Genomic DNA, 25120 nt, shown 5'->3' on the forward strand with positions numbered 1-25120 from the left:
CCTTCTATGGGGTGGGTATCCCTGCTGAGCACCTACCTGGGACTGGCCTTCTGTGGGGTGGGTGTCCCTACTGATCACCTACCTGGGACTGGCCTTCTATAGGGTTGGTGTCCCTACTGAGCACCTATCTGGGACTGGTCTTCTACGGGGTTAGTGTCCCTACTGATCACCTACCTGGGACAGGCCTTCTGTGGGGTGGGTGTCCCTACTGAGCACCTACCTGGGACTGGCCTGCTATAGGGTTGGTGTCCCTACTGAGCACCTACCTGGGACTGGCCTTCTATAGGGCTGGTGTCCCTACTGAGTACCTACCTTGGACTGGTCTTCTGTGGGGTGGGTGTCCCTAATGATCACCCACCTGGGACAGGCCTTCTATAGCCCCGGGTGACAAGCTGGCCAACATTGGTGTATGTCCTGTAGTCCATCGTACTCTGGATCCATGTCCTGTAGTCCATCACACTCTGGATCCATGTCCTGTAGTCCATCGTACTCTGGATCCATGTCCTGTAGTCCATCGTACTCTGGATCCATGTCCTGTAGTCCATCACACTCTGGATCCTTGTCCTGTAGTCCATCGTACTCTGGATCCATGTCCTGTAGTCCATCACACTCTGGATCCTTGTCTTGTAGTCCATCATACTCTGGATCCATGTCCTGTAGTCCATCGTACTCTGGATCCATGTCCTGTAGTCCATCACACTCTGGATCCTTGTCCTGTAGTCCATCGTACTCTGGATCCATGTCCTGTAGTCCATCACACTCTGGATCCTTGTCTTGTAGTCCATCATACTCTGGATCCATGTCCTGTAGTCCATCGTACTCTGGATCCATGTCCTGTAGTCCATCGTACTCTGGATCCTTGTCCTGTAGTCCATCGTACTCTGGATCCTTGTCCTGTAGTCCATCACACTCTGGATCCATGTCCTGTAGTCCATCGTACTCTGGATCCATGTCCTGTAGTCCATCACACTCTGGATCCATGTCCTGTAGTCCATCGTACTCTAGATCCATGTCCTGTAGTCCATCGTACTCTGGATCCATATCCTGTAGTCCATCACACTCTGGATCCTTGTCTTGTAGTCCATCACACTCTGGATCCATGTCCTGTAGTCCATCACACTCTGGATCCATGTCCTGTAGTCCATCACACTCTGGATCCATGTCCTGTAGTCCATCACACTCTGGATCCATGTCCTGTAGTCCATCACACTCTGGATCCATGTCCTGTAGTCCATCACACTCTGGATCCATGTCCTGTAGTCCGTCACACTCTGGATCCTTGTCTTGTAGTCCATCATACTCTGGATCCATGTCCTGTAGTCCATCATACTCTGGATCCATGTCCTGTAGTCCGTCACACTCTGGATCCTTGTCTTGTAGTCCATCATACTCTGGATCCATGTCCTGTAGTCCATCACACTCTGGATCCTTGTCCTGTAGTCCATCACACTCTGGATCCATGTCCTGTAGTCCATCATACTCTGGATCCATGTCCTGTAGTCCATCATACTCTGGATCCATGTCCTGTAGTCCATCGTACTCTGGATCCATGTCCTGTAGTCCATCACACTCTGGATCCTTGTCCTGTAGTCCATCGTACTCTGGATCCATGTCCTGTAGTCCATCACACTCTGGATCCTTGTCTTGTAGTCCATCATACTCTGGATCCATGTCCTGTAGTCCATCGTACTCTGGATCCATGTCCTGTAGTCCATCGTACTCTGGATCCTTGTCCTGTAGTCCATCGTACTCTGGATCCTTGTCCTGTAGTCCATCACACTCTGGATCCATGTCCTGTAGTCCATCGTACTCTGGATCCATGTCCTGTAGTCCATCACACTCTGGATCCATGTCCTGTAGTCCATCGTACTCTGGATCCATGTCCTGTAGTCCATCGTACTCTGGATCCATATCCTGTAGTCCATCACACTCTGGATCCTTGTCTTGTAGTCCATCACACTCTGGATCCATGTCCTGTAGTCCATCACACTCTGGATCCATGTCCTGTAGTCCATCACACTCTGGATCCATGTCCTGTAGTCCATCACACTCTGGATCCATGTCCTGTAGTCCATCACACTCTGGATCCATGTCCTGTAGTCCATCACACTCTGGATCCATGTCCTGTAGTCCGTCACACTCTGGATCCTTGTCTTGTAGTCCATCATACTCTGGATCCATGTCCTGTAGTCCATCATACTCTGGATCCATGTCCTGTAGTCCGTCACACTCTGGATCCTTGTCCTGTAGTCCATCATACTCTGGATCCATGTCCTGTAGTCCATCACACTCTGGATCCTTGTCCTGTAGTCCATCACACTCTGGATCCATGTCCTGTAGTCCATCATACTCTGGATCCATGTCCTGTAGTCCATCACACTCTGGATCCTTGTCCTGTAGTCCATCACACTCTGGATCCATGTCCTGTAGTCCATCACACTCTGGATCCATGTCCTGTAGTCCATCACACTCTGGATCCATGTCCTGTAGTCCATCACACTCTGGATCCATGTCCTGTAGTCCATCACACTCTGGATCCATGTCCTGTAGTCCATCACACTCTGGATCCATGTCCTGTAGTCCATCACACTCTGGATCCATGTCCTGTAGTCCATCACACTCTGGATCCATGTCCTGTAGTCCATCGTACTCTGGATCCATGTCCTGTAGTCCATCACACTCTGGATCCATGTCCTGTAGTCCATCACACTCTGGATCCATGTCCTGTAGTCCATCACACTCTGGATCCATGTCCTGTAGTCCATCACACTCTGGATCCATGTCCTGTAGTCCATCACACTCTGGATCCATGTCCTGTAGTCCATCACACTCTGGATCCATGTCCTGTAGTCCATCACACTCTGGATCCTCACGACTCTCTTCTCTTTCCTCTACAAGTTTGGAAATATGGAGGGGATCACGACGGCCATACTGGACGAGTTCCCTGCACTCCGGGACTGGAAACGGAAGACGATGTTCCTGGGGGCACTCTGCTTCTTCTTCTACTTGATGGGACTTCTGCTGGTCACCGAGGTGAGGCCATTGCTATATAGTGAGGACTAGCTTCGTATGGAGGGGCATGAAGGACGTTCCCACTCACGGGTTCCTAATAAAAGAAAGTTCACAGACCGTGACACAGGACCACTCGGTACCTCTCCCAAAACCTTGGTCCATGCCGGGGTTTACTCAACCAGGGTTCCTCCAGAGGTTGCTCCAGAGGGTTCCTCCAGAGGTTGCTCGGGGTTCTTTGAGTAATGAGCGACTTCTGCCTCTCATGGAAGTTCCCACTGACCGATCTTCTTTGCTATCCGTAAGGTGGGTAGTTCTGGTCAATGACCACAAGTATGAGGAGCATTCCTCCCACCGACCATCATGCTGATGTTCCATGAGTTGTAGAGTCATTATCAGGGGTTCCGGAAAGTCTTTCCAAGGGTCTCTCTGCGTTGAGAAGGTTGAGGAAGTCCATACACAACCCTTTGCTGTTCTGGCCCCCATCTGCTGGTCAGAGACCTCCTCTGCCTTCCGGGGCGGAGCCCAGAACCCTGGTCAGGTCATTCCCGTCCAATTGGTGTTCTGGTGGTCCTGAAAAGCAGGACCTAGGACCAGAGATTGGACCCGCGCGGCTCCTTTCATTCCCAATCGAAATTTTCATTATTCGGAGATTCAGATGGATCCGAATCACAATAATAACGAATCCGAAATAACGAATCAAGGCTTCGACCAAAATACCGAGTTATCTGAGATCGAACGAATTCCAATCAAATTCTAAACCAAATTAAATCCAATTGGTTGGAAATGTAAAGATGGCGGACTATCGCTGATTTCCTCCAATGTCCGCGTGTGTCGGGATATGGCCCCATTCCAAAATTCCCATTTCCGACTAGAATAGAATAAAACAGAATAGAAAAGAACAGAATGGGGGGAAAAAATACAACCGAATATAGCCATCCTCCGAAATCCTAATTTGAAAATGAATAGAATAAAACAAAACAGAACTGAAAAAAAGGAATCGGATAGAAAAGAATAGAATACAGCTGTCTTTTGAAATTTGAATAGAATAAAACCGAATAGAATGGAAATTAAAAGAATAGAATAAAATAGAGAATATAGGTGTCTTCTGAAATTCAAATTTCAAAAAGAATAGAATAAAACAGAAAAGAATGGAAATTAAAAGCATAGAATAGAAAATAAAGGAATAGAATACAGTTGTCTTTTGAAATTTGAATTTCAAGTAGAATAGAATAAAACAGAATAGCATGGAAATTAATAGAATAGAAAATAAAGGAATAGAATAGAACAAAACCGAAAAGAACAGAATGGGGAAAAAAAAATAAAACCGAATATAGCCGTCCTCCAAAATCCTAATTTTGAAAAGAATAGAATAAAATAGAAAAGAAAATAAAGGCATATAATATAGCCGTCTTTCGAAATTCAAATTTTTCTAAAAGTATAGAATAGAACAAAACAGAATAGAGCTGAAAATAAAGGAATAGAAGAAAAAAAATAGAATACAGCCGTCTTTTGAAATTTGAATAGAATAAAACAGAATGGAAATTAAAAGAATAGAAAATAAAGGAAAAGAAGGGAATATAGCCGCCTTCTGAAATTCAAATTTCAAAAAGAATAGAATAGAACAAAACAGAATAGAACTGAAAATAAAGGAATAGAATAGAAAAGAATAGAATAAAATAGAATACAGCCGTCTTTTGAAATTTGAATTTCCAATAGAATAGAATAAAATAGAATGGAAACTAAAGGAATGGAGTAGAACACAACAGAATAGAACAGAAAATAAAGGAATAGAATAAAACAATAAAAAATAAAGGAATAGAAGAGAATATAGCTGTCTTCCGAAATTCAAATTTCAAAAAGAATAGAATAGAACAAAACAATAAAACTGAAAATAAAGGAATAGAATAAAATAGAATACAGCTGTCTTTTGAAATTTAAATTTTGAATAGAATGGAAAGTAAAAGAATAGAATAGAGAATAAAGGAAAAGAATAGAATATAGCCGTCATCTGAAATTCAAATTTCAAAAAGAATAGAATAGAACAGAATAGAATAGAAAGGAATAGAATAAAATAAAACGTAGCTGTCTTCTAAAATCTGAATTTTGAATAGAATCAAATAAAATAGAATGGAAACTAAAAGAATAGAACACAACAGAATAGAACTGAAAATAAAGGAATAGAATACATCTGTCTTTTGAAATTTGAATTCGAATTCGAATAGAATAAAATAGAATAGAAACTAAAAGAGTAGAATAGAAAATAAAGGAAATGAGTAGAATATAGCCGTCTTCTGAAATTAAAATTTCAAAGAATAGAATGGAAAATAAAGGAATAGAATAGTAAAGAATAAAATAGAATACAGCTGTCTTCCGAAATTTGAATTTCAAATCGAATAGAACACAACAGAATAGAATCGCAAAGAACAGAATAGAATAAGATAGAACGTGGCTGTCTTGTGAAATCTGAATGGACCCGGCTGTTCTTCACAATTATTTCGGATCCATTTGATATTCTTGATTTGAACCCTCTGGAAGACTTTGGATCGGGTCGAAAACAAACGAAGGAAACTAAACGAATTTTGTTACGAATACAATGAAATGAAATCGGCAGCCTTACGAATGGATCTGAAACGGGCGGACTGACAACTCATGGGGCCCCCGGGCAATAGGGGATCATGGGGCCCCTGTGTCCTCACCCAAAAAACACCAATGAAAGGTACCAGGGGCATCTCATGGGGCCCCCTACTGACCCTGGGCCCTCAGGCAGTGCCCGAGCGTCCGAATGGTCAGTCCTCCCTGATCCGAGATGAAACCAACGTCTTTGTTCCTCACACATCTACTGGAGGTTTCATCCCAGGCCTCTAAGGGATCTCTGGTCTCCAGGCCCCAAACCGGGTTCTACCAAATGTTGAGGGACCTGAAAAACCATTTCCTCTGAATTATGGGCCCCCACTCCTCCCGGGAGCCCGTCGACCTTCCTGGATGAGACTCCATCTTTTTGGACCCTCGTCAGGGCACAGCAGAGACAATAGATATATCTCCTATATAGATGTCCTCTGGTAAAGCCGATATAGACGGTCCTCATCGACCATGGATTGGAGGGATCACTTCTCGCGGAATCCTCCCAACACCACCAATGGAGAGCTGCTCCTGAACGAACGTTAGATGATGACCCGATTTCTCATTACTGAGGGCAAAACTCAACACAAAACTGTCCTGGAAGGTGCAAGGACACAACCGGTCACCACTGATTGCCATCTTCAGCCGGTGCTCCTCAGTCGTCTGGTGAGATCGCATGGCATCATTGGAGGTCTCAGTTGATGTTGGCATTGGTCATGATATTTTCTAAGTGTAGGTCTTCCCTCGTGAGGGCCGATTGTATGTTTGCCCCGGTTTCCCCACGCTTCGCTCCGCAGCCAGGCACAGTGTAGTCCTTCAGCCGGTGGTCCTCAGACGTCTTGTGAGGTGAGATCGCATGGCATCATTGGAGGTCTCAGTTGATGTTGGCATTGGTCATGATATTTTCTAAGTGTAGGTCTTCCCTCGTGAGGGCCGCTTGTCTGTTTGCCCCGGTTTCCCCACTCCGCAGCCAGGCACAGCGTAGTCCTTCAGCCGAATACACGCACTTCTGCTGGTTGTCTCCAATGACCGGTCTAGAGGACGTTTGTTTTTGGAGTTTTATTGTAGGACTGGGGATCGGGATGGGGAGCCGGATCCTCCATGATTAGAGCTCTTCACATCTGAGGACATCTACAGTCATGGCCGAAATTGTTGGCACCCTTGATATTTTTCCTGAAAATCAAGTATTTCACACAAAAAAGGTATTGCATTAACACATGTTTTGCTATACACATGTTTATTCCCTTTGTATGTATTGGAACAAATATAAAACAGAGGCAGAAAAGCAAATATGACATAATGTCACACAAAACCCCAAAAATGGGCTGGACAAAAGTATTGGCACCCTTAACTTAATATTTGGTTGCACACCCTTTGGAAAACATAACTGAAATCAGTCGCTTCCTATAACCATCAATAAGCTTCTGACACCTCTCACCCGGAATTTTGGACCACTCTTCCTTTGCAAACAGCTCCAGGTCTCTCTTATTGGAAGGACACCTTTTCCCAACAGCAATTTTAAGATCTCTCCACAGGTGTTCAATGGGATTTAGATCTGGGCTCATTGCTGGCCACTTCAGAACTCTCCAGCGCTTCTTTGCCATCCATTTCTGAGTGCTTTTTGACGTATGTTTGGGGTCATTGTCCTGCTGGAAGACCCAGGATCTTGGACGCAAACCCAGCTTTCTGACACTGGGCCCTACAGTGCGACCCAAAATCCTTTGGTAATCCTCAGATTTCATGATGCCTTGCACACAGTCAAGGCACCCAGTGCCAGAGGCAGCAAAACAACCCCAAAACATCATTGAACCTCCACCATATTTTACCGTAGGTACTGTGTTTTGTTCTTTGTAGGCCTCATTCCGTTTTCGGTAAACAGTAGAATGATGTGCTTTACCGAAAAGCTCTATCTTGGTCTCATCTGTCCACAAGACGTTTTCCCAGAAGGCTTTTGGCTTACTCAAGTACATTTTGGCAAACTGTAGTCTTGCTTTTTTATGTCTCTGTGTCAGCAGTGGGGTCCTCCTGGGTCTCCTGCCATAGCGTTTCATTTCATTTAAATGTCGACGGATAGTTCGCGCTGACACTGATGCTCCCTGAGCCTGCAGGACAGCTTGAATGTCTTTGGAACATGTTTGGGGCTGCTTATCCACCATCCGGACTATTCTGCGTTGCAATCTTTCATCAATTTTCCTCATCCGTCCACGACCAGGGAGATTAGCTACAGTGCCATGGGTTGCAAACTTCTTGATAATGTTGCGCACTGTGGACAAAGGCAAATCTAGTTCTCTGGAGATGGACTTGTAACCTTGAGATTGTTGATATTTTGCCACAATTTTGGTTCTCAGGTCCTCAGACAGTTCTCGTCTCCTCTTTCTGTTGTCCATGCTTAGTGTGGCACAGACAGACACACAATGCAAAGGTTAAGTGAACGTCTCTCCTTTTTATCTGCTTTCAGGTGTGATTTCTATATTGCCCACACCTGTTACTTGCCCCAGGTGAGTTTACAGGAGCATCACATGCTTGTAACATTCTTATTTATCCGCAGTTGTGAAAGGGTGCCAATACTTTTGTCCAGCCCATTTTTGGAGGTTTGTGTGACATTATGTCGAATTTGCTTTCTTTCCTCCCTTTTTTTGTTTTGTCCCAATACACACAAAGGGAATAAACATGTGTATAGCAAAACATGTGTTAATGCAATACGTTTCGTGAGAAATACATGATTTCCTGGAGAAATATCAAGGGTGCCAACAATTTCGGCCATGACTGTAGCTGGTCCCGTAGCTGAAGCAGATAGCAGACGTCTACTTGTGACCAAGTCCCTTTTTTGCAGCAGTAGTAGTAGTTGCAGGGCTGAGCTCCTCGGGTATAGGCCGGTTACGGAACACTGCCACAGCCCAAAGGTGACGTAGCCAATCGGACAAACTCCTCAGAGCACCAGCCAGTGTTGCCTGTTCTCAGACCCACGCTGACCATCAAGCACCAGAGGGACAGCAAAGCAGACAAGGGAAAACAATGTCCCCAAGATCCCTCACCAGCCCGAGGACAGAATGGTTGCCATCTTCTAAGAGACTCTCCCTCTGGTGATATCAGACAGATCTTTGGCAGAGGGCTCCCCTCAGTCGGCGTACTCTTCCTAACCTCAGGTCGCCCATCTGAGGCCCACATGGTGGCACGTGCCAGGAGAGGCAGCCTGCCTCCAGCCTGGCTTGGTGCAATCCTCTCCAGGGAAAAGCACTGAACCCATGTGACCACAGAACATAAATACCACTCCCAGCATGCAATGGGGCCACCATCCCCTGCAATTGGCCAGGGATGTATCCATATTCATGCTGTTCACTTGCCAAGCTCATACCCGTGTCCTGGAAGGTTCTCATAGCTCCCTGAGGAACTCAGACCAACTCCAACAGCTCCGGAGCAGCATGAGCAGACCTGACCAATCAATGGGACCGGAGCAGCATGAGCAGACCTGACCAATCAACAGCACCATAGAAGCATGAGCAGACCTGACTAATCAACAGCACCGGAGGAGCATGAGCAGACCTGACCAATCAACGGCACCAAAGAAGAATGAGCAGACCTGACTAATCAAGGACACCGGAGCAGCATGAGCAGACCTGACCAATCAACGGGACCAGAGGAGCATGAGCAGACCTGACCGATCAACAGCACCAGAGGAGCATGAGCAGACTTGACTAATCAACGGGACCAGAGGAACATGAGCAGACTTGACTAATCAACGGGACCAGAGCAGCATGAGCAGACCTGACCAATCAACAGCACCGGAGGAGCATGAGCAGACCTGACCAATCAACGGCACCAAAGAAGAATGAGCAGACCTGACTAATCAAGGACACCGGAGCAGCATGAGCAGACCTGACCAATCAACGGGACCAGAGGAGCATGAGCAGACCTGACCGATCAACAGCACCAGAGGAGCATGAGCAGACTTGACTAATCAACGGGACCAGAGGAGCATGAGCAGACTTGACTAATCAACGGGACCAGAGCAGCATGTGCAGACCTGACCAATCAACAGCACCGGAGGAGCATGAGCAGACCTGACCAATCAACAGCACCAAAGAAGAATGAGCAGGCCTGACTAATCAAGGACCCAGTGGAGCATGAGCAGACCTGACCAATCAACTGCACCGGAGCAGCATGAGCAGACCTGACTAATCAACGGGACCAGAGGAGTATGAGCAGACCTGACCGATCAACAGCACCAGAGGAGCATGAGCAGACCTGACCAATCAACAGCACCAAAGAAGCATTAGCAGACCTGACTAATCAAGGGCACCGAAGGAGCATGAGCAGACCTGACCAATCAACTGCACCGGAGCAGCATGAGCAGACCTGACTAATCAACACCACCGGAGGAGCATGAGCAGACCAGACTATACACATCCTAGCACCTACCTAAGAGGGCGCTACAAAAGTCTTCATGATGAGGCTGAAGCGGAGGTCCAAGGTCATATAATGTGGCGTTCTTATCTGCAAATCGCACAACGGGATGAGGGTCCAGGGTGATGAGGGTCCAGGGTGATGAGGGTCCAGGGTGATGAGGGTCCAGGGTGATGAGGGTCCAGGGTGATGAGGGTCCAGGGTGATGAGGGTCCAGGGTGATGAGGGTCCTGGGTGATGAGGGTCCTGGGTGATGAGGGTCCAGGGTGATGAGGGTCCAGGGTGATGAAGGTCCAGGGTGATGAGGGTCCAGGGTGATGAGGGTCCAGGGTGATGAGGGTCCTGGGTGATGAGGATCCTGGGTGATGAGGATCCTGGGTGATGAGGGTCCTGGGTGATGAGGGTCCTGGGTGAAGACCCAACACCATGACTGGAGGATATTGGGGTAGGATGGCTCTCCTTGATGGAACAAGTTCAGAATCTGGGGTAAGACCATGCGACAGCGACTTCTGTTGAGGCCAGGCCTCGGTTTTGTCTGATAGAAGTCCTCGGGACACCATGAACATCTCAGAGGGATCTCTTTGCTACCAGAAAAGCTTCTGAAGGCCTCTCTCTTGGATCATTCATTTCTGGTTGGATTTGGATCGAGTTGCTTCATTTTCCACTAACCACACACTCAGCCAGCAGATAGGAGAAGGGTGGGAGGATGTGAAGGACGGAAATCGATTTTGGGATGGGGGCGGGGTTATGGTGGGGCTCATCCATTGCAGAGTTGTCTTGGTTGGGTTCTTGAATCCTGAAGAGGAAACGTTACCTCTGCTGAACGACCCGGAGATCTGACCGGAGCTGCTTTGTCTCCTGAAATCCATGTTGTAAGGTATGTTTGCCCCGGTTTCCCCACGCTTCGCTCCGCAGCCAGGCACAGTGTAGTCCTTCAGCCGGTGGTCCTCAGTCATCTTGTGAGGTAAGATCGCATGGCATCATTGGAGATCTCAGTTGATGTTGGCATTGGTCATGATATTTTCTAAGTGTAGGTCTTCCCTCGTGAGGGCCACTTGTATGTTTGGGGTCCTGGGTGATGAGGGTCCAGGGTGATGAGGGTCCAGGGTGATGAGGGTCCTGGGTGATGAGGATCCTGGGTGATGAGGGTCCTGGGTGATGAGGGTCCTGGGTGAAGACCCAACACCATGACTAGAGGATATTGGAGTAAGATGGCTCTCCTTGATGGAACAAGTTCAGAATCTGGGGTAAGACCATGCGACAGCGACTTCTGTTGAGGCCAGGCCTCGGTTTTGTCTGATAGAAGTCCTCGGGACACCATGAACATCTCAGAGGGATCTCTTTGCTACCAGAAAAGCTTCTGAAGGCCTCTCTCTTTGTCTCCTGAAATCCATGTTGTAAGGTGGGGATCATCTCAGCCCTGATCCCAACACAATCTCTGCAGTCTCTCGGCCGGTCTTCACCGAATTCCGATAAAGGTGGAGGACTCCTTCAGACTCGGGGTGGAGTCATGGTCACCCTTTTCTATACACCCCCCGTCCAGAGTGGAGGAGATAGATCCCACCACCTCCATCATGGCGTTCAGTAGAGGGGAGACAACTCCGTTCCCTGGGGGGATCTTTTCTTCGTTGCTTCGTCTTTCCTAGTTTTGAAATTTCTTTTTTTTCCACATCGAACTTCAACCTGTTGAGGAAAAATGACTTCAAACGGGGGGGGCAAACACAGCAAAAACATCTTCATCTGAGGGACCCTTTCATTCCCATCTTCATATTGGGAGGACAGCTGGGGGGGGTATTCTATGATTCTGGGGGTATTCTATGATTCTGGGGGTTTATGATCGTTCGATATGATGAATTGTATTCCCAACCCCCCCCCCCCCAAGTTGGATAGAAGGTCAGTGAGATTGGTTCCCTGGTCTAATACCTACCTTCTCCTCCCAGGGCGGCATCTATTGGTTCACCCTGATTGACTCGTACAGCACCAGCTTCGGCCTCATCATCATCACCCTCTTCATGTGTCTTGGCATGGCCTTCTTCTATGGTGAGTGCAGCTGACTGTGGCCCCGGATGGGTCAGCTAGTAGCTGGTAAGCGCATCGGCTATAGTTAGAATCCTGTTTTTCCGGTCATGTGGTTGCGGGGGGGGGGGGGGGGGGGGGGGGCGGGCGGGCGGGCGTCCCGTTGGCATGGCAGACCGGTAAGCAGAGACAACCCAGCGCTCTACCATGGGGGGACAAGGACGGCTCCATCAATGGTGGAGATTGTAGATGGTTTCCAGAGGAGATCTCCTGGTGTGTAGAAGGTCCATTGAAGGTTCCTCAAGCTGGTGGACGGGAATTTGGCAGAGACACACTTGGGGTGGAGTTCCTAGTTCAACGTGTGTAGGGGGGGCGGGGGGCCATGAGTTGTTGATACCCCCCCAGGTATGACGATGCTGGAGGGTCAGTTGTGGTCAGGCTGATCAGAGCTCCGTCCTTCAAGGGGGACACCACCATCAAGGAACATCATTGGAGCACAGAATGGACTTCGTAGTCCACTGCAAATCATTTACTTCGTCTGTGTCTGAGAATGATTATCCTTCATCACCCCAGAGACTGGAGAGACTAGGGGCCCAACCTGAGAGGCCACAACTGAGGGGCCCAACCAGAGGGGCCACACCTGGGGGAGTTTATTATAATTACTGCAGGAGTTCTCCCCATTGTAGGAGGGGCAAAGACACCAATGACTGGGGGAGAAATCACCCCATTGTGGGAGGGTCAGAGACACCAACGACTGGGGGGGAAATCTCCCCATTGTGGGAGGGGCAGAGACACCAACGACTGGGGGGAAATCACCCCATTGTGGGAGGGTCAGAGACACCAACGACTGGGGGGGGAATCTCCCCATTGTGGGAGGGGCAGAGACACCAATGACTGGGGGGAAATCACCCCATTGTGGGAGGGTCAGAGACACCAACGACTGGGGGGGAAATCTCCCCATTGTGGGAGGGGCAGAGACACCAATGACTGGGGGGAAATCTCCCCATTGTGGGAGGGGCAGAGACACCAATGACTGGGGGGGGGGAATCTCCCCACCCATTGTGGGAGGGGCAGAGACACCAATGACTGGGGGGTAAATCTCCTCATTGTGGGAGGGGCAGAGACACCAACGACTGGGGGGGGAAATCTCCTCATTGTGGGAGGGGCAGAGACACCAACGACTGGGGGGGAATCTCCCCATTGTGGGAGGGGCAGAGACACCAACGACTGTGGGGGAATCTCCCCATTGTGGGAGGGGCAGAGACACCAACGACTGGGGGGGGAAATCTCCTCATTGTGGGAGGGGCAGAGACACAACTACTGGGGGGAAATCTCCTCATTGTGGGAGGGGCAGAGACACCAACGACTGGGGGGGAATCTCCCCATTGTGGGAGGGACAGAGACACCAACGACTGGGGGGGAAATCTCCCCACCCATTGTGGGAGGGGCAGAGACACCAACGACTGGGGGGTGGGGGGAATCTCCCCATTGTGGGAGGGGCAGAGACACCAACGACTGGGGGGTGGGGGGAATCTCCCCATTGTGGGAGGGGCAGAGACACCAACGACTGGGGGGGAAATCTCCCCACCCATTGTGGGAGGGGCAGAGACACCAACGACTGGGGGGTGGGGGGACTCTCCCCATTGTGGGAGGGGCAGAGACACCAACGACTGGGGGGTGGGGGGAATCTCCCCATTGTGGGAGGGGTATGGAATGTCTGTTTTTCCTGATGTTCTCTCGGTGATTTATTGAAGTTTGTTTCCTCTCCCGGCTCTCAGGTGTCAATCAGTTCTGTCAGGACATTGTGGATATGGTTTGCCGCTGCCCTCCCTGGTGCACCAAACTCCTCCTCTACTTCAAGGCATGCTGGGTATTCTGCACTCCGCTCCTCCTGCTGGTGAGTGACACCATAGACCACACGGCAGGTCAGCTGTCACCATCCTGAGGCTGGATGGGGACTGAGCAGAACGAATGTTCAGTATGTGCTGAGGGACGAACGACCAGAACCCAGACTTCTCCCATCCCGAGGATTCGTAACTGAGATATTACCGCCCTGAGAGTGTACCCCCCCCCTGCGAACGTACCGACGTGAGAACCTACCTACACCTGAACACACCCCGTACACCCGTACCCTCCCACCTACACCTGAACACCCCGTACACCCGTACCCTCCCACCTACACCTGAACACCCCATACACCCGTAACCTCCCAGCTACACCTGAACTCCCCGTACACCCGTACCCTCCCACCTACACCCGTACCCTCCCACCTACACCTGAACTCCCCGTACACCCGTACCCTCCCACCTACACCCGTACCCTCCCACCTACACCTGAACTCCCCGTACACCCGTACCCTCCCACCTACACCCGTACCCTCCCCCCTACACCTGAACACCCCGTACACCCGTACCCTCCCACCTACACCCGTACCCTCCCACCTACACCCGTACCCTCCCACCTACTCCTGAACTCCCCGTACACCCGTACCCTCCCACCTACACCCGTACCCTCCCACCTACACCTGAACTCCCCGTACACCCGTACCCTCCCACCTACACCTGAACACCCCATACACCTGTACCCTCCCACCTACACCTGTACCCTCCCCCCTACACCTGAACACCCCATACACCTGTACCCTCCCACCTACACCCGTACCCTCCCACCTACACCTGAACACCCCGTACACCCGTAACCTCCCACCTACACCTGAACTCCCCGTACACCCGTACCCTCCCACCTACACCCGTACCCTCCCACCTACACCTGAACTCCCCGTACACCCGTACCCTCCCACCTACACCCGTACCCTCCCACCTACACCTGAACACCCCATACACCTGTACCCTCCCACCTACACCTGTACCCTCCCCCCTACACCTGAACACCCCGTACACCTGTACCCTCCCACCTACACCCGTACCCTCCCACCTACACCTGAACACCCCGTACACCCGTACCCTCCCACCTACACCTGAACACCCCGTACACCCGTACCCTCCCCCCTACACCTGAACACCCCGTACACCTGTACCCTCCCCCCTACACCTGAACACCCCATACACCTGTACCCTCCCACCTACACCCGTACCCTCCCACCTACACCCGAACACACCCCATACACCTGTACCCCCTACACCTGAACACCCCGTACACCTGTACCCTCCCCCTACACCTGAACACCCCGTACACCTGTACCCTCCCCCCTACACCTGAACACCCCGTACACCTGTACCCTCCCACCTACACCTGTACCCTCCCCCCTACACCTGAACACCCCGTACACCCGTACCCTCCCACCTACACCTGTACCCTCCCCCCTACACCTGAACACCCCGTACACCTGTACCCTCCCCCCTACACCTGAACACCCCATACACCTGTACCCTCCCACCTACACCTGTACCCTCCCCCCTACACCTGAACACCCCGTACACCCGTACCCTCCCACCTACACCTGTACCCTCCCCCCTACACCTGAACACCCCGTACACCCGTACCCTCCCACCTACACCTGTACCCTCCCACCTACACCTGAACACCCCGTACACCTGTACCCTCCCACCTACACCTGAACACCCCGTACACCCGTACCCTCCCACCTACACCTGTACACCCGTACCCTCCCACCTTCACCTGAACACCCCATACACCTGTACCCTCCCACCTACACCTGAACACCCCGTACACCTGTACCCTCCCACCTACACCTGAACACCCCGTACACCCGTACCCTCCCACCTACACCCCGTACACCCGTACCCTCCCACCTACACCTGAACACCCCGTACACCCGTACCCTCCCACCTACACCTGAACACCCCGTACACCTGTACCCTCCCACCTACACCTGAACACCCCGTACACCCGTACCCTCCCACCTACACCTGTACACCCGTACCCTCCCACCTTCACCTGAACACCCCATACACCTGTACCCTCCCACCTACACCTGAACACCCCATACACCTGTACCCTCCCACCTACACCTGAACACCCCGTACACCCGTACCCTCCCACCTACACCCCGTACACCCGTACCCTCCCACCTACACCTGTACACCCGTACCCTCCCACCTACACCTGAACACCCCGTACACCCGTACCCTCCCACCTACACCTGTACCCTCCCCCCTACACCTGAACACCCCGTACACCTGTACCCTCCCCCCTACACCTGAACACCCCGTACACCCGTACCCTCCCACCTACACCTGAACACCCCGTACACCCGTACCCTCCCACCTACACCCGTACCCTCCCACCTACACCTGAACACACCCCGTACACCCGTACTCTCCCACCTACACCTGAACACCCCATACACCTGTACCCTCCCACCTACACCTGAACACCCCATACACCTGTACCCTCCCACCTACACCTGAACACCCCGTACACCTGTACTCTCCCACCTACACCTGAACACCCCATACACCTGTACCCTCCCACCTACACCTGTACACCTGTACCCTCCCACCTACACCTGAACACACCCCGTACACCTGTACTGGGCGGTAGAGGCCCAGGAGTAAGAGGTAGTAATGGCCCAGGACTGAGAGGCGGTAGAAGCCCAGGAGTGAGAGGTGGTGCGGGGGCCCAGGAGTGGAAGGCGGTAGGGGCCCAGGAGTAAGAGGTAGTATAGGTGTTAAGAGGTGGTAGGGGCCCAGGAGTGAGAGGCGGTAGAGGCCCTATAGTAAGAGGTAGTAGGGGCCCAGGACTGAGAGGCGGTAGAGGCCCAGGACTGAGAGGCGGTAGGGGCCCAGGAGTGAGAGGCGGTAGGGGCCCAGGAGTGAGAGGCGGTAGGGGCCCAGGAGTGAGAGGCGGTAGGGGCCCAGGAGTAAGAGGTAGTAACGGCCCAGGACTGAGAGGCGGTGCGGGGGCCCAGGAGTGAGAGGCGGTAGGGGCCCAGGAGTAAGAGGTAGTAGGGGCCCAGGAGTGAGAGGCGGTAGGGGCCTTATAGTAAGAGGTAGTAGGGGCCCAGGACTGAGAGGCGGTAGAGGCCCAGGAGTGAGAGGCGGTAGAGGCCCAGGAGTGAGAGGCGGTGCGGGGGCCCAGGAGTGAGAGGTAGTAGGGGCCCAGGAGTAAGAGGTAGTAGGGGCCCAGGAGTGAGAGGTGGTGCGGGGGCCCAGGAGTAAGAGGTAGTAGGGACCCAGTAGAAACTCCCAGTGTGTGGCCATCTTATGAGAACAGAAGAAATGTTTCATGAATGGTGGAGGGGTCGGTGACTGGAGATCCTGTGGAGATCCCCTCTGTGTCTGACCTCACCTCCTCTAGATTGGGTTCCTTGTGGGAGTTCAGGGTCAGCAGCTACCTCTCCACCCCCCACACTGGACATCTACTCCCTCATGCACACAGATTTTCTCTTGCCCCTCATGAGGCCCCTTCCCTGGCCTTGTAGCAGATCTCTGGGTGTCTATGGCCATAGTCAGGTCCTGGTGTAGATATCTCATTTGTAATGCCGATTTCCTCTCCCGTAGTTCATCCTCTTCTACATCTTCATGGAAATGTACAACACTCCTCTGCGTTATGGGCGCTATGAGTACCCGCGTTGGGGCAAGGCTCTGGGCATATGTATGGGCACCCTGTGCTGCATCCAGATCCCCATCTGGGCCGGAGTCGCCATCTTCCGGGAGAGCGGGACCCTGAGAGACGTAAGTAGTCCTTTTCCCTCATTGGACGATGTGTATGGAGATCTACCACTCCCCACCTTCTGACTACATTGTGGGGAGGAATTTGTCATGTAGCGCCCTCCTTTGCTGTGGCGCAGTACAAAGTAATGCTGGGAGGGTGAGGGGATGGAAATGAGTACGATGTATCTAATGGAGACATGACCAGCACCAATGAGGTGATAATACAGAGCCTTGGACATGTGAGCTTACAATCTACCCGATGGCTGAAGTATGAAAGTGAAATGAGAACTGTCTGCACTCCTAATCTCTCTGCTTTGTCTTCATCAGAGGTTCAAGAATGCCCTGCGGCCATTGAACTCCTGGCGATCGTCCAGCGATCAGCGCGACCCGTCCACCGCAATCATTGACGTCCCCTACACCGTCAACTTGACTGAGCAGGACTTCAATGACCCCGCATGGCAGATGGGGGGCGTCAGTGTGGCCTGATCATCCACATGGAGGACTTGGTGACTGTCTATTGGTCCAATGGGCAGTGGAGGCTCCGACCTTTCTGAAATACCTCAATTCCTGAACCTTCTTGAATTATCTGCTGAGACTGGCCAATGAGAGGAAGGGACAGTTATCAAAGACTTCGTCAGTGCCATCCTCTACCTAGAGGCCGCCTCCCCCAGTGCCTGAAATCCAACACTCTCAGATCTGAGAGAGATGCCTTAAAGAATTGTTTACTGGACTCCTGCCCTCGGTGTGGCCTTCCTATGGACTGCTGGGCCATGTTTACTAAGCAGTGCTCATCATGGTGCTAAGATCTAGAAGGTTCCATGGAGGGACATCGGAATGACCTTCCTGTGCCATACAATGGTGGACAACAAACCGTGGTCACTGGTCGATGACCAATTTACTAACCGCTTCCCAGGGTTTGGGAAATTCTATATGTACAGGTCAGGAGGAGAAGTGGAGATGTTCATCCAGATGGAGGAAATCTATGACTACCTGGAGATGTGCTCTGCCATAACGAACACTGGTGGCCCCGTACTAAATGGCTGGGAAGTCAATGTCATATGTGGCCCCGAAGTATCGGACACTTGAGTCTTTGAAGTAAAGAACAAGTGCAAAAAAGATAGACAACGCTCAACCACCTCACCTACTTCAGCTGAAAGGGGGACACCTTTGCAAAGCTTCGGCCTCCGTGAGCCAACCCAACCCAACCCAACTCAACTCCACTCCAACATTCCCCAATAAAGATCCTCCAATGTAGTTTATGGGAGTAGATGCTAAAATCCGGCCCAACGGGAGCTGGCTATGAGTACGGCCTCTGTGGCTGAAACGCGTTCACTCTCCTGTTGATCTGGATTTTATGTCTTTGACCTCTTGTGGCCCCGTGGTAAATGTCCCCTGTGGCTCTGGAGGAAAGGTCACTTGTGGCCTCATGGTAAAGAACAATTGTGGCCCCATAGTAGGGAAGCCTTGTAGCTCCAGAGTAAATATCATTTGTGGATCCCAAGTAAAGGTCACTTGTGGCCTCATGGTAAAGATCAATTGTGGCCCCACAGTAAAGAACACTTGTGGCCCCATAGGAAAGACCATTTGTGGATCCTGAGTAAAGGTCAGTTGCAGCCCCGTAGTAAAGAGCATTTGTGTTTCTGGAGCAAAGATCAATTGTGGCCCCACAGTAAAGAACACTTGTGGTTCCTGAGTACAGATCTCTTGTGATTCCACAGTAGAGGACCATTGTGGTCTGATAGGAAAGATCTCTTGTGGCTCCATAGCAAAGATAGCTTGTGTCCCATAGTAAAGGTCACTTGTGACCCCATAGTAGAGAACCATTGTGACTTAGGGGCCTCAAGTGTTCTTTACTATGGGGCCACAACTGACCTTTACTCCAGAGTAAAGATTAATTGTGGTTCTGTAGTAGAGAACTCTGGTGGATCCAAAGTAAAGGTCACTGGTGGTCTCACACTACAGAATCCTTGTGGCTCCTGAGTAAAGATTACTTGTGACCCCATAGCAAAGATCTATTGTGGCCCCTGAGTAAATGTCACTGGTGGCCCCGGAGTAAATGTCACTGGTGGGCTTTCCCCACTTTAATTCAGTCAAGTTGGCAAGTAGACCGTCTCGCCTTTTCCTCCCTCTTGCTGCCCCCAGAGGCTTCTATTGGAATTTGCTGATTGGTGTGTTCAGGCATAATCCCGCCCCCCTCTGGTTCCTCCTCACTGCCCCCAATCCCCGACCTCCAGCCATTGTAGAGGTTCTGAAGATGTCCGGGCCTCTCACCTCTCCTCCAGATGTATTACCCCCTCCTCTCCAACACCATGTGGGGGGTTCCTGGGCTGTGAAGACGGAGTTTAGGATTGGAACCTCCTTCGATGCATCGGATGCCTCCATCTTGGGGTAGACCCCAACCCCCCCATCCTGGCCTCTGAATGAGGACGATGGAACAGACAGGGAAGACATGACAGCCATATTTTGTGCCAAACTTTAGGAGCCCCTCCCCAGGCTGGGCCCCGGGCCGCCATGACAGGACGTCAGCTGTGTCCAGAGGGACATCTTCCCCTCACCAACCAAACTTTCCAGGTCTGACCGCTGGAGGGTCATGTGACCTTCTGGTGAAGTCCCAGAGAGCTCGTGTTGTCACCAGGAAGACCCACAAGCAGCCATATATCAATCGCTGATATCCAGACCACCCCAATACATGGAACCCCAATATTGTCCTCCAGACCCCTCCCACTATATTGAACCCTAATATTGTCCTCCAGAACCAATACATGGAACCCCAATATTGTCCTCCAAACCTCCCAATACATGGAACCCCAATATTGTCCTCCAGACTCAATACATGGAACCCCAATAATGTCCTCCAGACCCCCTAATATGTGGAACCCCAATATTGTCCTCCAGACCTCTCCCACTATATGGAACCCTAATATTGTCCTCCAGAACCAATACATGGAACCCCAATATTGTCCTCCAGACCTCTCCCACTATATGGAACCCTAATATTGTCCTCCAGAACCAATACATGGAACCCCAATATTGTCCTCCAAACCTCCCAATACATGGAACCCCAATATTGTCCTCCAAACCTCCCAAGACATGGAACCCCAATATTGTCCTCCAAACCTCCCAATACATGGAACCCCAATATTGTCCTCCAGACCCCCCAATATATGGAACCCCAATATTGTCCTCCAGACCCCCCAATATATGGAACCCTAATATTGTCCTCCAGACCCCTCCCACTATATCGAACCCTAATATTGTCCTCCAGAACCAATACATGGAACCCCAATATTGTCCTCCAAACCTCCCAATACATGGGACCCTAATATTGTCCTCCAGACTCAATACATGGAACCCCAATAATGTCCTCCAGACCCCCTAATACGTGGAACCCCAATATTGTCCTCCAGGCCCCCCCCCAATAAATTGAACCCCACTATTATCCTTGAGACCCCCCAATATATGGAACCCCAATATTGTCCTCCAGACCTCCCAATCCATGGAACTCCAATATTGTCCTCCAGGCCTCCCCAATACATTGAACCCCAATATTCTCCAGACCCCCAAATACATGGAACCCAAATATTGTCCTGCAAATCCCCAAATACGTGGAACCCCAATATTGTCCTCCAGGCCCCCCAATACGTGACAGCAGGAGGCACCCTTGTATACCAAACCAGTTTTGGATGGAGTTGGGAGGGATTGGATCCCTTGAGGTCTCCGGGGCTCCATTAGACAGATTGCCCCCCACTTCCTGTTCCAGTGACAACGGTTTCAGCAGACAGGAAGTGAGAGGAACTCGCCAATGGCGGCTCAGATACAAGTAGAAGTCTGCTGGGTTCTGGTATTTCCCTCGACTTCCTGTATGGTGACCCCCGATGTCTGCAGCACCAGAAGTCAGGGGAAATCCCCCTCATGGAGCCGAGGATTGCTCTACTCCTCCCACTTCGTCCATTGCTGACCATCTGAAGATGCTGAACTCTCAGGCCTGAAAGTCACATGACCCTCCTTCGCCGGATGGACTGCAGCCAAGCATCTTCCATCACAGGTCTCCTTTAGCTGCATTGCTGGAAAATAAGCCCCTCCCTGGCTACAGAGTGAGGGGAAAGGGGGAGGAGTCACGTGGGCTCTGGAATCTGGGCTTCACATGCCAACCTGAACTGTCCTGTTGTCAGCAGAGCAGTGAAGAGGAGGTGGGAGAAACATAGAGCTGATGTCTGAGCTTCTCCATAGACCTTCGGATCGGACATGACGGCACCATGGTGACACTTTCCTGGAAATGACAATAAAACCATTTTACCTATTTACCAAATCCAGAGAGTTTTGTACTGAAGGTGGGGGAGGGGGCAGTCTGATGGCCCCAAGTGCTGGTACATGGGTAGGCCACACAGGTTATCTGAGAGGACACTGGAGACACCAGGGACGCAGGTTATCTCAGGGGACACCGGGGACACCAGGGACGCAGGTTATCTCAGGGGACACCGGGGACACCAGGGACGCAGGTTATCTGAGGGGACACCAGGGATGCAGGGTTATCTGAGGGGACACCAGGGACGCAGGTGATCTGAGGGGACACCAGGGATGCAGGGTTATCTGAGGGGACACCAGGGATGCAGGGTTATCTGAGGGGACACCAGGGACGCAGGTGATCTGAGGGGACACCAGGGATGCAGGGTTATCTGAGGGGACACCAGGGACGTAGGTTATCCGAGGTGACACTGGGGACACCAGGGACGCAGGTTATCCGAGGGGACACCAGGGATGCAGGGTTATCTGAGGGGACACCGGGGACGCAGGTTATCCGAGGGGACACCGGGGACGCAGGTTATCTGAGGGGACAGGGGAGTAATACAGGTTAACGAAGGTCACATGGGGGGGCACAAAGGTTAATGAAGAGAATATGGGAGCATATGTGTCACCCAGAGGAGACACGGGGGGGGGGGAGACACAGGTTCTCCGAGGGGATCTCCTATCCACATTCATCCTATTGTAGTTGCTTCCCTTATCTGGGGTCCCTAGAGGCGTCTCCTTCCTGATTGGATGAAGGACAGGCTCCTGGACAAGGAAGCACATTTCAGGACATCAGCGGTGTGTTCAGGTCTCCTTATCAGGGAAAGGACTTCTTGTACCGGATTCCATAGATCTGGTGATGGGTGTGGTTTGGTGTGCCGGGTTTTCTGGTTCTTTCAGTCAGGAGTGTTCCCGGATCACTTTAGGAGAGGACTGGAGGAAATTTGGCTCTGCTGTGGGAGGGTCAACCACAGAGTGAGAGCATCCTTGTGTGACATTCTATGTAGTCCCTGTAGGACAGTGACGGTCAACTTTCGATATAAGGGGCCTTCAAGTGTGGTCCATGGCATCACCAAAGGGCCACACATAATATTCAGTGAATAATAACAATGCTACAGAATGCTGTCAGGGACCACGGCACATGCACTTGTAAGTGGACAGAGACTGTGGATACTCTTGGAAATGGGGGACATGGGCCAGGAGAAAGTCAAAGACTGAAGACCCCTAGAGATCACCATGACCTCTTCATTAATCAATGCCAATAACATGGTGACCATCATGTGACCATGGCACAGCCAATAACATGGTGACCATCATGTGACCATGGCACAGCCAATAACATGGTGACCATCATGTGACCATCGCTCAGCCAATAACATGGTGACCATCATGTGACCATCGCACAGCCAATAACATGGTGACCATCGCTCAGCCAATAACATGGTGACCATCATGTGACCATCGCACAGCCAATAACATGGTGACCATCATGTGCCCATGGCACAGCCAATAACATGGTGACCATCATGTGCCCATCGCACAGCCAATAACATGGTGACCATCATGTGACCATGGCACAGCCAATAACATGGTGACCATCATGTGACCATGGCACAGCCAATAACATGGTGACCATCATGTGACCATCGCACAGCCAATAACATGGTGACCATCATGTGACCATCGCACAGCCAATAACATGGTGACCATCGCTCAGCCAATAACATGGTGACCATCATGTGACCATCGCACAGCCAATAACATGGTGACCATCATGTGCCCATCGCACAGCCAATAACATGGTGACCATCATGTGCCCATCGCACAGCCAATAACATGGTGACCATCATGTGACCATGGCACAGCCAATAACATGGTGACCATCATGTGACCATGGCACAGCCAATAACATGGTGACCATCATGTGACCATCGCACAGCCAATAACATGGTGACCATCATGTGACCATGGCACAGCCAATAACATGGTGACCATCATGTGACCATCGCTCAGCAATAACATGGTGACCATCATGTGACCATCGCTCAGCCAATAACATGGTGACCATCATGTGACCATCGCACAGCCAATAACATGGTGACCATCATGTGACCATCGCACAGCCAATAACATGGTGACCATCATGTGACCATCGCTCAGCCAATAACATGGTGACCATCATGTGCCCATCGCACAGCCAATAACATGGTGACCATCATGTGACCATCGCACAGCCAATAACATGGTGACCATCGCTCAGCCAATAACATGGTGACCATCATGTGCCCATCGCACAGCCAATAACATGGTGACCATCGCTCAGCCAATAACATGGTGACCATCATGTGCCCATCGCACAGCCAATAACATGGTGACCATCATGTGACCATCGCACAGCCAATAACATGGTGACCATCATGTGCCCATCGCACAGCCAATAACATGGTGACCATCATGTGCCCATCGCACAGCCAATAACATGGTGACCATCATGTGACCATGGCACAGCCAATAACATGGTGACCATCGCCTGGTTTTACAAACATGGGTCCTCTGGTTACATGCAGTGTTGGCTCTAGTCTGAGTTTTGTTTCCAAGTTCCGGGATTTGCTGGGTTTCTCCTGAGCTCAGGGCTTTGATGATTTCTTCTTGAGCGGTTTCTACGTCTCCACGGTGAGAAGTTACGAGAAGTCGGAACATTTATGTCTTGGACAATCACGGAGGATTTGATTCCAGTGGTGTGAACGGAGATGAGAGGAAACAAATATTCGGAGCAACCTTCTAGAAATGTCTTTCCTCCCAGTCCTGGAGAAGAGGTCACTTATTGGGGCCTGGCCTCAGTCACGGGCACAAGCTATAGCAAGTCATTTAGGCTGACATGCATTAAGACCTGAGAATGTGGAAGATGGCCGCCTGTTGAAGCATCTTCAGAGGAGACGGCTATGTGTGAGAGCACCCAGAACCTTCTGCTGGATGGACAGACGCCTTGTCTGCCTCATTACTCAGCGCATTATGGTACAGGGGGTCAGAGGAACACTTCCTATTGAAGGCCTGCTAATGAAGAATCTAAAGCCACCACCAGAGGTACCCAATAGGATCTATAGTGTTTGTTGGTGGACATAAATTCTTCTTTAGTAACCTCCATA

At 50.9% G+C, this 25120-nt stretch overlaps 1 protein-coding gene across 1 annotated transcript in view; it reads left to right on the forward strand.

Annotated features, from left to right (window-relative positions):
• LOC149429369 (sodium-dependent proline transporter-like) overlaps positions 1-21996 on the forward strand; it is a 48743-nt gene extending 26747 nt beyond the window's left edge. Inside the window, exons 7-11 of the mRNA XM_089666485.1 lie at positions 2899-3033; positions 11976-12075; positions 13830-13948; positions 17535-17708; positions 18015-21996. Coding sequence (XP_089522611.1) covers positions 2899-3033; positions 11976-12075; positions 13830-13948; positions 17535-17708; positions 18015-18173 — 687 coding nt within the window. The 3' untranslated portion in view covers positions 18174-21996. The remainder of the gene's footprint in view (positions 1-2898; positions 3034-11975; positions 12076-13829; positions 13949-17534; positions 17709-18014) is intronic.
• The last annotated feature ends 3124 nt before the right edge of the window (positions 21997-25120 follow it).

The sequence above is a fragment of the Staurois parvus genome, unplaced genomic scaffold (assembly GCF_062004578.1).
Source record: "Staurois parvus isolate SC_StPar_1 unplaced genomic scaffold, SC_StPar_1.0 ptg002731l, whole genome shotgun sequence".
Lineage (NCBI taxonomy): Eukaryota > Metazoa > Chordata > Amphibia > Anura > Ranidae > Staurois > Staurois parvus.